At 42.1% G+C, this 17,919-nt stretch overlaps 1 protein-coding gene across 2 annotated transcripts in view; it reads right to left on the bottom strand.

Annotated features, from left to right (window-relative positions):
* grk3 (G protein-coupled receptor kinase 3) overlaps positions 1–17,919 on the bottom strand; it is a 119,244-nt gene that overhangs the window by 12,120 nt on the left and 89,205 nt on the right. For both annotated transcript variants that reach the window (XM_035991762.1, XM_031287835.2), the window contains exons 14-17: positions 13,711–13,777; positions 4,698–4,798; positions 3,646–3,712; positions 1,173–1,268 (exon numbers count right to left, since the gene is read on the bottom strand). In XM_035991762.1, coding sequence (XP_035847655.1) covers positions 1,173–1,268; positions 3,646–3,712; positions 4,698–4,798; positions 13,711–13,777 — 331 coding nt within the window. The remainder of the gene's footprint in view (positions 1–1,172; positions 1,269–3,645; positions 3,713–4,697; positions 4,799–13,710; positions 13,778–17,919) is intronic.

The following is a 17,919-nucleotide window of genomic DNA, read 5'->3' as shown; positions in this document are numbered from 1 at the left end:
TTTGTTAAAGAGTTAGATCCTTTCTGTTTAACCAGAAACTGCTCCAGAATCACCATCACCAAACTCCACCAGACTCCATGTAAATATTCAGGACTTTTAGCGTGTATAGAGCCAGCATATTTCCACATGTAAATGGGTGAATTAAGGGTTTATTTCAACCAAACCCGAGTGGTGATTGTTGGAACAGTGGAAAGATGAACCAAGACGGCTTTTCATAGTTTTATTTTGTTGCTGTCGACTTTAAATGAAGTGTGTCTGATGATGATAGTCTAGTGGGTTTTAACGATGGCGATTTCTGAGCTGTTTCTGGTTAAACAAAAAGGATCTTACTCTTTAACTAAAAGGTCTATCTCTGTAGAGATCCTTTCCATAATGTTGTCAGACACTTAGAATAATAATCAGAGCCTGTCAAACAGAACTTATAGTGGACGCAAAAAAATTGTTTGTTTATAATTTAATGACTGCTCTAAGCGCCGTTGGGTGACGGCACTTCTTGTTGACGTTCAAAGTATTTTCAAACAAAACGGAGGCTAGCTCGCTCCTCCCTCCTCCTCATCCCGTCCCCTCCCCCTCCCTTCTGTGCTTCCGCAAACTAACCCCCCGACCCCCACCCCCAAATCCTTCTTGTCTGTTATTGGCTGGAAGACTGTTTGTTATGTTTGGTGGTGCAGGTTGGCACAGTTTGTTTTTTTTGCCGTTTGTGGAGCCTGGACTGTCTACAGAGACCGCATCTTTTTTTACAGTGTGTTCAGGGGACAGGCATCTAGCAGATAGTGAGGAGATGTTTTTTTACAGTGTGTTCAGGGGACAGGCATCTAGCAGATAGTGAGGAGATGTTTTTTACAGTGTGTTCAGGGGACAGGCAGCTAGCAGATAGTGAGGAGATGTTTTTTTACAGTGTGTTCAGGGGACAGGCAGCTAACGGATAGTGAGGAGATGTTTGCTGTATGTGACAAAAAATGTTGTAGCCTAAAAACGTGTGACATCGCTTAGAGCACCTTTAAATGCCCAGAAGAGCTCAGTAATAACCGAACTGTAGTTCACTTGGAAGCGAAGTGAGACCCCCGTTTGTTTGACTAGCCGACCAAAACGCACCAAACGAGGCAGGTGTGAAAGCAACCGCAGATACTTCTACATACAGGAGTGTGCGGGTGTGTCAGAGCCTGCTTTACCTTGATGCCCTTGGTGTCCTCTTCATCAAAGGAGCCGATGTCGAAAGCGTCGGCGGCGTTCACCTCGCCCCGGGGAGGAATTAGAGGAGGAGAGTACTGCAGACGGAGGGAGAGAGAACACAGTAAGAGAGACGAACAAAATGGCAGAAAGAGAGGAGTGTGAGCAAAACAACAAGGCCACAGTCCCAAAGCGGTGCTCTTCCCCTGAAGTGACGGGGTAACCATAGCAACTGGGACTGTATTGGACCAATAGTGTCGCTTTAAACAGACAGCCATGACCTGATCTGCTGCAAACTGAGACCAACATATTGTTATTGCACCTGTCAATAGTCAATATTGTGTCTTTTTTTTTTTCCAATGTTGTTTACCTGATGAAGGTCTAGGACCGAAACGTTGTATTTTTCTAAATAGATTATTGCTTGCGTGATGCTCAGTGTGTGGGACTCTTCTCTAAGCTTTTGATCTGCTACTTTTGATCATATCCTACGCACCTGCCCGACAAGAGAGGTGTGCAAAAAAGCTTTCCTACGTTCCAATGCTGTTGTTAAAAGGGTACTTTTAAAAACACGGTCGGGGCCTAACCACTGCCTGAACTGATGCTTTAAAAGAAGAACTGAGAGCGCAGAACGACAGTCGGCTAGATTAAAGAACAGCTTGTTTATTGCTAGAGCCAAAAGGGCAAAAAAATGTTTTCAAATGTATAAAATATAATAGTCTCGCACTGCCAGACCTTCCTCCACGGCGCTGCGGAAGACGCTCTGGCTAGTCCACGCAGCATTTTATATCTTAGCACTTAAATAAAGAAGTTTGAACGAATGACAACTAACGAGTTGTTCGTGTTAGCTGAAACACAGTCCATGTAACCCAGTGTTTCCTGTATGTTGATTGTGTAGTGGCGGCCCGCCACGGCAACATTTCTGCCGCCACGTTATCAGAAACAGGGCAGACGCACACAGTAGTCGCGGTTGCCTTTTAAATGATCCTGCCGCTCACATTGCTATTTAACAAGTAGAACTATCCAGAGGTTTTTGGGCCCGTCCAGTTTAACTCCACAGACTGTTGTGTTGATGGAGTTTATTGTCAAAACATTCGCTTCCTTCTGAGTCGACTATTAAACCAACAGCTCCACCAAAAAGACGCCACCGCGGTGGGTCCGTTCTGATTGGACAACGTTCAACTGGTCAGTTCTGTCAGCTCATCGTCCTGATGTCAAACATCTGGAAACATTAAAACAGTAAGTGAGTCTGTGTAATATTTCATTCTATACTTTGGGTTTTGGTTTTCCTGGGAAGAATTTCATGTAAAATTCATTTTGTAGACCAGTTGTAGATGTTAAAGTGTAACTCTCGCCAAAATGCAACCTAGGGTCTTTTTGTGAATGTACCCGAGTCAAACTTTCGTTTAAAAGCATATTTAGGACGGAATCGCCACTTTTAAGATTCACCGTATTTACGTTTTTGGGTCAAATGGCCTTTTGAATGGGAGTGCTAGGGGAACTTTGATGCTAGCCTCAAAATAGCTATTTTTAAAACACTAACAAGGCTCGACACAACATGAGACTTTGCTCCAAGTATCACCAGGAGCTCTACACCTTAACGAAAGCATTGACAATAGAGGTGCAACGATGAATCGATTAATCGATTAGTTGTCAACTATTAAATTAATCGCCAACTATTTTGATAATCGATTAATCGTTTGAGTCATTTTTTTTCATTTTTTTATTAAAAAAAAATCTGATTTCTCTGATTCCAGCTTGTTAAATGTGAATATCTTCTAGTTTCTTCTCTCCTCTGTGACAGTAAACTGAATATCTTTTGAGTTTTGGACAACACAAGACATTTGAGGACGTCCTCTTAGGCTTTGGGAAACACTGATCCACATTTTTCACCATGTTTTGACATTTTTATAGATCAAACAACTAATCGATTAATCGAGAAAATAATCGACAGATTAATCGACTATGAAAATAATCGTTAGTTGCAGCCCTAGTTGACAACATTGTTTACTAATGTTTAAATAGTTTAAACATTCACAAAAAGACCCTAAGTTGCATTTTGGCGAGAGTTACGCTTTAAGTGCCCTATAGTTCCTCAAAAAATAACAGTTCAATCACAACTGAAAATATGCCTCATTGTGTGTGAATGGAGGTGAGTAAATATATGTGTTTGTGTTGCAGCGAGGGGTCAGCTCCGTTTCATACGTAAAACATTTGGCGGCGGGCCGCGGGGTCTGGACAGACCTGCCCCCACTGCTAAAACTGAAAAAACACTGCAACCTAAAAATAAACTACACCGTAGAACAGGTGCTTTCAGATGGGTTGACAGCGTCTTAAAAAGAAAAGAAACTAATGGCTTCATCGGTCGTGAACGAAATTGACCGAAACAAAAAGGTTCAATAAAGAAATCTTTAAAAACACAAATAAATAACCAAACAGCTGCACTCAGAGAACAAAGAGACGCTGCTGCCGACTCACCTTCTGGAGGTACACCTGCTGCCAGTCGATGCCTTTGAAGAACTGATGCTCCTTCACCTCCGGGGCTCTGGGGGACAGAAACACAGGAGGTTGTCACTAATGTGTACATTTACATGCTTTCTTTTTAATTATTGGTTTTATTCGCACAATAAAATCATGACAACAGAAAGACATCAAGAAATTAAATAACAGAAAGATTGTGCAGTTGAGATTAAGAAGAAAAAAAAAACTAGAGGATTATGAATTTCACCTAAGGAAGAGAGAACAAAAAGAATATATACTATATTTACAGTATACTGTATATATAGTATGTACTGTATATATATTAGGGCTGCACAATATGAGAATAATATCTAATTGTGAGTATTTCTGACTGCGATTGGGATATGATTATGATATATTAAAAAAATGATTATACCAAATTAAGATTTTTTTTCTTTAGTCTCTAGGAAAAGATGTGTAGTTTGACACATTCTGCCTTTAACAAAATATTGTGCCCACCTTTGGATCCATTTAGATATTGCACTAAGCCTTTTTGCGATGTGGATAAAATTGCGATTACATGTGCATCCCTAATATATATATATTATGAGCAATTACAAATTAAAACAAAAAGAGGCTACATGAAACAAAGGCATAAAAGAAATGACTGAAATATAAATAAAATGAGGATGTGTGAACGTATTTGCACACTAGGTGGCAGTGTTTGCCACATTACTTCCCCCATGCTGCTTTTTAGCCAAACACCAGCACAGACAGTGATCCATCACTCGGGGTTACTCAGAAGCTGATGTGAAACGACAGCGCTGATGAAAATAGTTATGAAGTCAGCTTCTGTCGGAACGCTTGATGTCCGTTTCTATGCGTCTTCACTCAGGCCGCAAACTACACGGCCCGGTGTGTTTCCGGCCCTTTAATGAACACGTCTGGCAAAAAATAAATAAAAAATCCGCCTGACTGATGAATTCATTTGCGCGGCCGTGGACTCGAGACGGCGAGACGGCAGGGAGGTTAACGTGTTTGTGTGTTGTTGTTGTGTTGTGTTGTCGTACCCTCGGCCCTGACAGCCGAGCCTCTTGGATACGTCTCTCTGCAGCAGCCCCTCCAGCAGGTCTTTGAGCTCTGCGGTGAAAGAGTCCGGCAGCTCCACATTCTGCGAGGGAAACGGGGAGGGAGGGACAGAGGGAGGAAACAGAGAGAGAGAGAGAGAGAGAGAGAGTGAAAGTGAGAATGGGGTGTACCATTTGTACAGGCATCATTTGTACCTTTTGCTGTAGTACAGGGGTTTTCAGTCAGTCTGACACAGCGGGCAGACACACATGAAACTAGATCTGATCGGTGTTCTCCCTAGCTCTGTGGAAGACTTAGCAGTAGGCCTGCACGATTCGGGGAAAAATAAGAATCACGATTTTTTAGCTTAGAATTGATATCACGATTCTCTGCCACGATTATTTTCTCACAAAGTGTAATGTTCACTGCACACATGAACCATGACAAAACTAAACAAATTGGCAGTACTAAACATGGATTTTTTTTTGGCACCTTATAGCACACTGTGCATCACCACGAGCCTGTAAACACAGAGGCTTCAACGAACAAAGAAAATAGAATACATAATGGCCATTTAAGTAAGTAAGTAAATGTTATTTATACAGAGCTTTTCACAGACACCTTGTCTGTGAAAAGCGCTGTATAAATAAAATTGTGCTTTACAATGTGCATAGACAATAAGTCAGTAGAATAATAATAATCAGGTCGCGGGGGTAGCAGCTCCAGCAGGGGACCCCAAACTTCCCTTTCCCGAGCCACATTAACCAGCTCCGACTGGGGGATCCCGAGGCGTTCCCAGGCCAGGTTGGAGATATAATCCCTCCACCTAGTCCTGGGTCTTCCCCGAGGCCTCCTCCCAGCTGGACGTGCCTGGAACACCTCCCTAGGGAGGCGCCCAGGGGGCATCCTTACAAGACGCCCGAACCACCTCAACTGGCTCCTTTCGACGCGAAGGAGCAGCGGCTCTACTCCGAGCTCCTCACGGATGACTGAGCTTCTCACCCTATCTCAGATACAATTATCAATAACTAAAAAGACAGGCTACCCAAAAGCTAGCCTGAACAAGTGAGTCTTCAATTTAAGTACAGTAGGCTACCAAAAATAGTGACCTATAACACAATTAACTAAATATGGCCCTGATACCGGCTCTATCTGAACTCCTCCAACATGTCTTTACATAATTAAAACATGTCAATCAACATGCTGCAGCTACAGCTTCAGTCTCTAGAGAAATGGAGTTGGTTAATTGCCAATTTAAGTACCGTATCAAAAACAGAATGATTTCTGAGCACACTCTTTAACTGCTTGCCTTTCATGTCTTCGGCTGTCCTATCAAAATAAAGGCCGGAAATGCAGCCCCCCCAAAAAAATTTTTATTAAATTGTGAACAGGGGTGAATTGAGATGCCGATTTTATAACGATTAATCGTGCAGGCCTACTTAGGTGTGTGTATTTGGTGGTGGGGGGTTCAATAAAATGGGACATTTTATGTCTCTCTGTGGGTTTTTGCGTCTCTTTGTAGTCGTGTTGTGTCTTTTTTGGTCATTTTTTTTTTTGTCTCCTTTAACCCTTGTGTTGTCCTCCCGGGTCAAAACTGAAAATCAACACTTTTTTCAAATTTTTTCAACACGTTTTTCGATGGTTTGTTCAACATTTTTTACTTTTTTTTTTTTTTTACGTTTTTGTTGTTTGTTTTTTTTTGTTCGTGCCTTGTTGTTTGACGCTTCTTTCAAAGCTTTATTCTGCTGTTTTCTACGCTTTCAATGCATTTTATTAGTCGTTTTTTGACTTTTGGCACTTTTATGTCATTTCAGTCAACATTCTTTGACTTTTTTTTTTTTTTTTTTTTTAACATTTTAATTGAGAAGCGCTGCGTTGAACCATCCATGTTATTTTTGGGCAATTTTGTTGAAAGAAACCCACATTTCTGATATGGAAAACTTTTGAAAAAGGGGTTTAGACTTGACCCGACGACAACAGGAGGGTTAAGGGTGAATCCCATTTCTCTGTCTTACCCCTTCCCCTTAGTTTCGCGCGTTCACGTGAGAGTAAGGGCTGTCCCAATTCTCGTTTTGAGCGACGGGTAGGGCTAAGAGGAAGCGCTAGATGCCCCTTAAAACCAAGCAAGGACGCAAGGGGTATCCAGATACATTGCGCAACAAGGAACAATGGTTCCAGTTCCCCCATACAAAAACAACTACGGTCAGAAATCCTTTTTCTATATTTACACCAAAATTTCCATCACATCATCATCCATCACATATTTCAAAAAGTCATATAAACTGTTTCTTCTTGATAGTCATACGTGCACACACTGATTGTTCATGTATGGTTTTTAGTCTTGTTTTTCTGTATTTAATGTGTTATCTGTTTGTATCTGTCTAGTCAATAATAACGTCCTGTATAAATGTGCTGAAATTGTGTTCATTGTTCTATGTTGCTGCAGAACAGGAACCTGCTGCAGAACAGGAACCTGCTGTAAACCAGTTTTTAAACTGAGTCAGGCCCGTTTATTGTAACTTAATTGTTGCTTTTAAATTTTCCTGTATAATAAATGAAATGAATGAATGGCTGCCAAAGTCTTGTTTTGGGTCTCTGTGTTCATTTGGTGTCTCTGTAGTCGGTTTGTGTCTCTTTGTGGTAGTTTTGGGTCTCTTTTTCACATCATTTGGGACCGTTATTGTCACCATATCTGTGTCTAAAACGTTGGAAAAGATAGAGCAGATGATACACAAATAACTCTCAAAAGACAAAACCTAAAGCTGAAGAAGTCCGACTACAATCATTAGATCGGGGACAAGTCTTTAAGTTAGATCCATTCATCTGAGGTGCTGCACCTGAACCTTATGATGGCGGGGAAAACCCTGATTGCAAACGTGTGTATATGAATGATAGAGGAGAGTGTTCCAGTGTACAGACTGAATCACGCGCTGACACAACAATCACTTCCGGGTAGACACATGGCAGTTCATTTTAACTGCAGAGATACGTGAAATCGGCAAACTTGGGTCTTTCTGTTGTCATTTTCAGCCGTAACTGTGCCATTTAAAAGATATAAAGTCAAACACGGAGGTGTGACCTATCTGACGTTTCTGCAGCTCTCTCTCTCTCTCTCTCTCTGTCTCTCTCTCTCTCGACATGGAAATCTCAACAATATGGCACCTTTAAACTCTCTCCTCCCATTTTGAAAACCTCTGCTGTATAATACGAGTGAACAGTCAGCCTCCGCCCGTTTGTTTTTCTGCTGACGGGCCTTTACGTTCTGCTTCGTGGAGCCGTGCCATCTATCGGGATCTGTTCCGTCCCTCCTTCCATCCATCTCTTCCTGTTCTCAGCCCCTTTCTTTCTTCACTGCCGTCTGCTTCTATCGTGTTTATGTAATGAGACCATTCATCATGTTTAATAAACACAAAGGCATATAGGGCAGTATTTTTAGCCCGGTCGGGGCCGAATCGCAGCCTTGTCCCCTCTCTCTCTCTCTCTCTCTCTCTCTCTCTCTCTCTCTCTAACACACACACACACAGACGAGGATTAAAGGGATAAACCAAAATAAATGGCTGGATTAAAATCCTAATCTGGATTTATTGTGATTTGAAAGACCATACTTTGTGTGTGTGTGTGTGTGTGTGTGTGTGTGTGTACATGTGTTTGTGTACCTGTATGTGTGTATATCTGTCTGTGTGTGTGTGTGTGTGTGTGTGTGTGTGTGTGTGTGTGTGTTCATGTGTATGTGTTTGTGTACTTGTGTGTGTGTGTGTGTGTACGTATGTGTACGTGTGTGTGTACCTGTATGTGTGTATATCTGTCTGTGTGTGTGTGTGTGTGTGTGTGTGTGTGTGTGTGTGTGTGTGTGTTCATGTGTATGTGTTTGTGTACTTGTGTGTGTGTGTGTGTACGTATGTGTACGTGTGTGTGTACCTGTATGTGTGTAGATCTGTCTGTGTGTGTGTGTGTGTGTGTGTGTGTGTGTTCATGTGTATGTGTTTGTGTACTTGTGTGTGTGTGTACGTATGTGTACGTGTGTGTGTGTGTACCTGTATGTGTGTATATCTGTGTGTGTGTACGTATGTGTACGTGTGTGTGTACCTGTATGTGTGTATATCTGTCTGTGTGTGTGTGTGTGTGTGTGTGTGTGTGTGTGTGTTCATGTGTATGTGTTTGTGTACTTGTGTGTGTGTGTGTACGTATGTGTACGTGTGTGTGTACCTGTATGTGTGTATATCTGTGTGTGTGTACGTATGTGTACGTGTGTGTGTACCTGTATGTGTGTAGATCTGTCTGTGTGTGTGTGTGTGTGTGTGTGTGTGTGTGTGTGTGTCTTCATGTGTATGTGTTTGTGTACTTGTGTGTGTGTGTACGTATGTGTACGTGTGTGTGTGTACCTGTATGTGTGTATATCTGTGTGTGTGTGTACGTATGTGTACGTGTGTGTGTACCTGTATGTGTGTAGATCTGTCTGTGTGTGTGTGTGTGTGTGTGTGTGTGTGTGTGTGTGTGTGTGTGCGTGTGTGTGTGCGAGAGAGAGCAGCTACCCTTCTCACTTGCTTCATGTCCCGACAAAACCTATAACCGGACACAGAGATTTGGACGGGTTCCACCGTGACGGACCACTGCTGCTGGCAGGCCGAGTGAAGAGGAGCAAAGCTGTGCCGAGGAGAACTCACTCTGCAGTTTGTCACTGTAAACGTGTCAGAGCTCAAACGCAACGCGACGCCTTCGCAGCGCTCGGGCTTGCATGTGAAGAGGAAAGGGGGGGAAAAAGGAGTGGGTGAGAGCAGATATGTCACCACCGGGTGGGCTCAATGGACACCATTCATCCCGGGTGTTTGCTCAATCTGACCCGTGACATCAAAAGCCTCGGCAGCATATTCCTCTGACGGACAACGACACGCTCGATACCAGGGCTGCACCATAGGAGGGAAACATCCAATTGTGATTCTTTTGACTGATATTGTGATTGGGATATGATTCACGACGCTGGAGGGAATGATCATTTTTGTATCACTGTTCTCATTTTCATTGAAAAATATAAAAATGAAAAAAATGAAAAGGATTAAAGGTGCAGTAGGTAAAACTTATAGAACTAACTTTCTGTCATATTTGCTGAAACTGACCCTATGTTCCAGTAGAACTACATGAAGCAGGTCATTTAAAAATAAATCCAGCTCCTCTGGCTCCACCTACAGGCTCCACAGCTCCCTGTTCAGATGCACCAATCAGGGCAAGGGGGGGTGTCTAACTGTTCAGATGCACCAATCAGGGCAAGGGGGGGTGTCTAACTGTTCAGATGCACCAATCAGGGCCAGGGGGTGTGTCTAACTGCGTGTCAATCATTGCTCATGCACACGCATTCATTCTCCCTTGTGGGGGGAGGGGCTTAGGAGACAGTTTTGGGCTTTAGCAGAAAGGGGGGAGGGACTGAGAAGTTGTCGATGTTCAAATTTTTTGGCTAAGTCCTGGATCTTCACAATCCTACCTACGGCACCTTTAAAGTGTGATTTTTCATGAGGATCTGTACCAAACAAAGATTTTTTTTCTTTGGTCTGTAGAACACTTATTGTTCATATATTTCATACCTGTCTTATTCTATTTAATTCTTTATTTCTATTCTATTTTATATTCTCTTTAACAGATGTTCTTAATTGTTGTAACTGCTCTTTCATGTTTAATGCAAAGCACTTTGTAGCCTTGTTGCTGAAATGTGCTACTGGTATCAGGAAAACACGCTTTGATGGACACACAGCGCTACCAGGAAGAGTGCACTCAGTGGCCGATTAAGTTTATCCAAAGATGGTCTATATATCGACAACGTTCCACTTCCGGGATTGCTCCGGTGCCGCCGGAAATTCCGCCGGATGGCCCTCATTTTTGGACGGATGTCCGTCCCCTTCCTCTTCCTTTGTGTTGGCGTTCTAACCTCCGGTGGATTTGTGAGGACTATGGTTAACTGCTCCTCAGATCTCTGCAGGGTAAATCCAGACAGCTAGCTAGACTATCTGTCCAATCTGAGTTTTCTGTTGCACGACTAAAACTACTTTTGAACGTACACGTTCCACCAAAACAAGTTCCTTCCTAGGATTGGGCATCAAGAATCCGATTTGGTTTCAAATCTGATCATCGGATCCAAATTTAACATGCGCAAGTTTTGGTTTCCGTAGCAGCCAGGCGCTTGTTGTGTTGCAGCCTTGGAGCACAGTAAGCGGCGCTCTAGTGTGGCTTTATTTTACGTTAAAAAAGCTGTAAAACTGCAACCCACCATTGAATCAAAATAAAACTTTCCTCTTATTTGTGAAATAGACATGTGACCCATTTCAACTCCACCCCTCAAAGAATCGATATCTAGAATCGATGAGAACTGGAATCAGAAGGAAGAATCGGAATTGAAATCAGAATTGTTAAAATCCAAACGATGCCCAACCCTACTCCTTCCCGAGGATTTTTTGACGTAGCACCGTTGCTCAAGACGATTGTGATTGGTTTAAAGAAATGCCAATAAACCAGAGCTGCAAACCCCGCGTTGAAGCCATGATGAAACCGCAGTTTTAAAACAATTTTTGCAAGTTCCCGCAATTTCATCGCATAAAATTGCATAAATATCCCGCATAGTCCATCGCATTCTTTAAGAAAACGTGCCGCATAATCAAGGATCTTTGCCCGCAACAATAACAAAAAAAAAACTGGTCATTCCCCCTCTCTCTCCCCTTTCATGTCTTCTGCTGTCGTGTCGAATAAACGCCAAAAAATGCCCTAAAAATAATCTTAAAAAAAAAAAAAAAAAAGTAAACATTTTTTTAAAAAGCGACAACACGAGGGTTAAAGAAATGCTAATAAACCAGAACTCCCATCCCAGACTTTAAAGCCGACTTTAAATTTGATTAAAAATACATGGATTTAAACCAGATGAAACGGCAATGCAGGGTGCATTTTTAAGCTTGCCTATTTTCTTTGTTTTTCTTTAACCACAGATCCCCGACTCTCTGAGTAAACCTGTGCTGGACGTGGCTTTAAATCCATTTGACCCGTGGGGGTGTACTTTAACTTTCCTAGCGTGGCTGCTGGCTCAGTTGATCTAAGCAGAGTTTCTGTCTTATGCCTCATCTCCTGCGTCTTCCCATGACACAGCAAAAGTAAACACACAGCCGGGTGCTGGGCGGAGAGAGCAAAAGATGACCCAAAAAACACAGACATGTATCTGTCAGGTGGGAGAAACACTGTCGACACTGGGGCTGCAACTAACGGTTGTTTTCATTGTCGATTATTTTCTATTATTTGGTCTCTAAAATGTCATGAAAATGGTAAAAAATGTGGATCAGTGTTTCCCAAAAGCCCAAGATGACGTCCTCAAATATCTTGTTTTTGTCCACGACTCAAAGATATTCAGTTTACTGTCACAGAGAGAAGAGACTAGAACAATATTCACATTTAACAAGCTGACATCACATTTTTACTCAAACCGATTAATCGATTATCAAAATAGTTGGAGATTAGTTGAATGGTTGACAACTAAACGATTAACGCCTCAAACTCGAAGAAATGGGCTTCCATTGCCTAAAGTACGTTGGTATTTTTGCATATTGTGATGCCATTTCTTAAGAGTATCTTCAAATGCTTCATATCCCTAAAATCTGTAGAACCTAAGCTGAAAAGTTAGGCAAGTCAATAAATACAAGTAGTTAATAAAACTATTGAAATTGTGAACAAAACACAAAAATTGGACACAAATTATACTAAATAAACACACAAAACATGTTGATCCAAACAGTTTCTAAATGATGAAACATGAAGAAAATATTTCTTAACGCTCCATGAGTTATTTGAACTTTGTTCATGTTTTAGTTTTTGAGGTATGCTCATTTTTAAGAGCAGAGTGTAAAGGCGTTTTGATAGTTTCATCTGCATTAGAAATGGTGTAACACGTTTTGCAATGAATGTCATGTAACGTGATGACGTCATCACAAGTGTGCAGCGTGATGACGCAAAAGACGGAAGCCTTAGCTTTCTGCTGCAAAAAGAATGGACGCTCTAACAGTTAAGGTTTTAATTTTAGACCGATCTGAACAGGATCATGGAAACAACAATGTCCTGCGGCCGCCGGCAGAAGTTCTGTTCTTAAAGGCTAACTACCTGGACCCTATTTTCCTATGTTTTTGTGTCTAAGTGACTGATGGGAACAACGACCTTTGACATTGGTCCAGTATTAAGCGAGATCGCTGCAGTCGGCAGCGGCGGAACAAGCTACAACAATGCAAGTTAATAGGACAATTATGCAAAAGGGCTCGCTTTGCCACTGACTGATTAATATTCTAAGTGTCTGACAACATTATGGAAAGGATTTCTAAGGAGGTCGACCTTTCTGTTAAAGAGTAAGATCCTTTTTTTAAACATAAAAACATCCGCGAAATTGTGTTCGCTAAACCCACCAGACTCCATGTAAATAAACAGTAATTTTAGCAACGTAAAATACACTTCATTCAAAGTCGACAGAAACTAAATAAAACCATGAAAAGCTGTTTTGGGTCATCTTCCCACTTTCCCAAACATCACATCTCTAGTTTTGGTTGAAATAAACACATAGTTTACTGATTTACATGTGAAAATACGTTGGCTCCACACACGCTAAAAGTATGGTTTTTTTAAATGGAGTCCGGAGGGTTTAGCGCTAGCGACCTCAGAGCCGTTTCTGGTTAAACAGAACTAAATCAATTAATCTTTGCAGCTCTAGTCGACACGTTTAGAAACTCACACGGTTAGATCCAACTCCTTTGACTTGGCGTGCGTCAGGGATGTGTTCACACACAGCTCAGTATGCATAGGGATATAAACATCTGTGTGCATTTGGTATTACTGGCAGGCAAACAAGGGCCAAGCCCATGTGTTAAGGGTTAAGTAAAGAATCATATGCGCTTTATGGTTTGCTACAGTTTACACAAAGACTCCTTGATATATATGTGCATCTGTCATCATGTGCACCTTTGGCCATGTACACCCTAAAGGAAACATGTAGAAGTGTCTTACCATGGTGAGCGTCATGCGGTCAATCTCATGTTTGTCTTTGGTCTTGTGCTGTCTGAAGGGACTGTGCCTGGAGAGAGAAAGACAAAAAGAAAAAAAAATATGCTGACACACTGACTGAGATCACTGGAAAAAAAAAAAGCCGTGACGGAGAAGGGACACAGATCTAGGGCTGCAACTAACAATTATTTTCTATTGCCGATTAATCTGTTGATTATTTCCTGGAGGAATGGAGTAGTTGTTGGGTCTCTAAAATGTCAGAAAATGGTGAAAAATGTGGATCAGTGTTTCCCAAAAGCCCAAGATGACGTCCTCAAATGTCTTGTTTTGTCCACAACTCAAAGATATTCAGTTTACTGTCACAGAGAGAAGAAACTAGAACATATTCACGTTTAACAAGCGGACATCAGAGAAGCTTTGCCCAAACCGATTATCCAAACAGTTGGCTTCGTGGCCCAGTTCAGACCAAAGATTCACCACGAGACGAAACCGTTTTAGAACGTCGCAGAGAAAAGTTTCAGCGGTCTGAACCGGTCCGTCTCAGCTCGACTCGAACCAGCTGATGGCGTCGCTGCGACTCAGCTGGTCGAGTCTCCAGAGGCTGGTTTTAGGACGTAAGAGACGTCTCCTGTTTCAACAGCCAATAGAGAAGTCAGCTGGTCGAGTCTCCAGAGGCTGGTTTTACAACGTAAGAGACGTCTCCTGTTTCAACAGCCAATAGAGAAGTCAGCCGGTTGAGTGTCCAGAGGCTGGTTTTAGAACGTAAGAGACGTTACCTGTTTCAACAGCCAATAGAGAAGTCAGCTGGTAAAGTCAGCTACAATAAAATGATCCAGAATCAATTTTATTTCTGTTACAAACTGTTAACGGAGGCTCAATGTGCGCCCGCAAGCTAGAGCGTAACTAAAGAGAGGGAGCGCCTAGGACTATGCCGTGAATCAGAGAAATAAAATGTGTTTTCGCCAATTCATCACTAGAAATTTTGTCTATACCCACGACGTTCCACTTCCGGGATTGCTCCAATGCCGCCGAAATTCCGCCGGATGTCCGTTACCTTCCTCTCTCTTTGTGTTGCCGTTCTAACCTCTGGTGGATTTATGAGGACTATGGTTAATAGAGGTGATGAAATTAATCAAATAATCGATTCATCTTTGCAGCTCTACTCGGACGCTTTACTTCAGTAAGAATACCACAAACTAATACCACATTATAGAAAAACTCTATTCTCTTTGTGTGCAAAAATCTGAACCTGTCAGATAAATGTAGCGCAGCAAAAAGTGTAATATTTCCCTCGGAGATGCAGAGTGGAAGTATAAAGAAGCATGAAAACAAGTACTTAAGTACAGTCCTTGAGTAGATTTACGTAGTCCCATTCCAACACTTGAAGAAAGAAAGGAGAGGTCAAGAGGACGGGAAGGAGAGCAAGAGCAAGAATAAAATCAGGCACACTGCCAATCACACCTTTCAAAAAAAAAAAAAAAGAATTGCTCTGGCATTTCCTCCTCTCATTCCCCCTGCTCTGGCGCTTCCCCCTCTCATTCCCCCTGCTCTGGCATTTCCCCCTCTCATTCCCCCTGCTCTGGCGTTTCCCCCTCTCATTCCCCCTGCTCTGGCGTTTCTCCCTCTCATTCCCCCTGCTCTGGCGTTTCCCCCTCTCATTCCCCCTGCTCTGGCGTTTCTCCCTCTCATTCCCCCTGCTCTGGCGTTTCCCCCTCTCATTCCCCCTGCTCTGGTGTTTCCGAGCCCCTAAACCGGAGACATTTGGAAACTCTTCTGACCCGTTTTGGTTCTGAATCTGCGGGGCTGTGTTGCCGTCTCAACGGCCGCAAACGGAGACCTTTGGCAACACCGAAACACACGCCAATGTTTCTCCTCCTGATTGGGTCTTATCAGTCACAACGTCTCATTCTCTGAGACTACTAAGGTTACCATGGCAACTACCAGCAGCAGGCGGAGTCTCCACGCTGCCTCCTGTTCATGCCCAGTATACCAGAATGTTGATGAGATATTTTGGTTTGGGCGTGTTAGTTTAAACGGAGATTAGTTCTTCTACTGGAGATAAAAACACTTGTGTGCACGGAGATCACTTTTGGCTCAAAAACTTAAAAAATAAATAAAAAGTAGCAATGCAAATGTAGCCTAAGAGAGCTGAAGGAGTTCATGCTGGAGAGATTTTCACACACCAACACATTTTTGATCCAGCAGAGGAGCGAGCACTGCACAACACATCAAATCAAACATATCTACGAGACAGAACAGCGTTTCTGTCCAAGATGCAAAGAGCGCCGCACTCCACTTAGTGAGAGTGATCAAATGACAACTGGCAGGCTTAATGGGGGAGCGGCAGCTTCCCAACTAAATCTTACACAAGTCTAATTGCTTTGCCGGAGCCAAAAGACTTCAGAATGCACCGCTGAAGACCGGAAAGGATGTTATTCAATAAATCAAAGTCGGAACTTTTTATGGATGCAAACTTTTTTTTAAGGAGATACGGCTTAAAGCCTGGAACATATACAGAACAAATGTATTCTGCAGAGGCATATTGAGATGTCTGGATAAAGAGTTATGTAAAGATATTTTGGAGAGGAAAAAACTGGCATGGCCATTTTCAAAGGGGTCCCTAGCCCTTTTTAACTCAAGATATCTGAATGGAAACGGATTCTTTAGATACCCACGAGTCTCCCCTTTACAGACATGCCCACTTTATGATAATCCCAAGCAGTTTGGGACAATTACAATGCAGTAGGGGTCGGCCGATACTGGTTTCTCAAGGCCAATACCGATCCCGATTTTTAGTAGTTAACGAAACCGATATTTGGAAACGATATGCATTTACTGTAGAGAAAAAATGAAAATGTTTTAGTCAAAATAATAACAATTTGGAATGTTACAAACTCCAACACAAAACTTTAAATATAATAATACGCAGTCAAAAAAATGGATAAATAAAAACTAAAATAGCTTCCTGAAGTTTTAACGTGCTAACAGAGCTGTAGCAGAGCCAAAGTAGGGGACTTTTTAAATCAATTAACTTTATTGGTTTTTCGGTCAAATAAAACACAGATACAGATAATCTGCAAACTGCCGAATATCAGCCCCAATAATCGAAATCTTAAGTGCCATACACTTCATTTTCCTGCTTTCTGATACATTTTTAATGCACCAATTTATGGTGGAAACGTATTGGTGTTATGTATTGGAAAACTCAGGAGGCAGGTGACAATTCTAAATATTTATATATAAATAAAGTACAATGGGGCTTTTTAAATTAGGGACCTGGGCCCGGATCCGAGTACACTTGACCCCCGAGTCCAGTTCATTTCTTTAGTTTAAACACTGCGTACTGTACGAGGGCTGAGTTGGTCGATCTGTGCCCGAATCCACATTAGACCAAAACGTACCAAAATAAAAGTTAACCACTATTTAACGCGACTACAAGACGTTTTTTAACGGGTATAAATCTGTCTCAATTCGATACTACCACCTCTGATTAATGAAGACACTAAGTACAACCCTTTTGAACCATGCGCCCGGCGCACGGACCCTTTTTTCCGCCGTTAAACGAGCAAAAGTGGATTTGGACACGCCCTAAACGCTGCTTCATCCGCTTCACGCTGTGCGCTTAGACCGTTAAAATAGGGCCCTTAATCACGATTATTTGGGTCAATACTGAAAGCCTGATTATTTAACACGATTACCCATTGACTTCTGGAAAGATGTTGCATTTACTGAACTTAAAATAACAATGAAACTGTTAAAAATAAATCGACAGTGAAAACACCTTAAACTGTGACATTTTCCCCAGAACACAAGATGAAATAAGAGTTTACTTGCATAACGTAATGTGCAAAATAATCATTTTTTTATTTCTAATTACTCTACTTTTTTGTGATCATTAGGAGCTGAAATCATGACTAAAATTCCGATTAATTGCACCGCCCGACCGTCTCTGCAGCCGCCAACCTTTACCCAGAGACCGACACACTCGGCCTCTTCAAAGTGTTCAAACACACGGATCTAAACATCAATGGAAAGATGCGTCACACTCACTCTTCTTTCACTTTCTTCTCACTCACACCAACCATCACACACACACACACACACACACACTTCACCTGATTCCTGACCTACTGGGCGCGGACCTCTGGCATTTACACACTCCAGATCAAACAAACACACACACACACACACACACACACACACACACACACA

This window comes from Sander lucioperca, chromosome 14 (assembly GCF_008315115.2).
Source record: "Sander lucioperca isolate FBNREF2018 chromosome 14, SLUC_FBN_1.2, whole genome shotgun sequence".
In the NCBI taxonomy this organism is placed as follows: Eukaryota; Metazoa; Chordata; class Actinopteri; order Perciformes; family Percidae; genus Sander; species Sander lucioperca.
The sequence above is the reverse complement of the archived record's forward strand: the minus strand, read 5'-3'. Positions and strand labels throughout refer to the sequence as shown.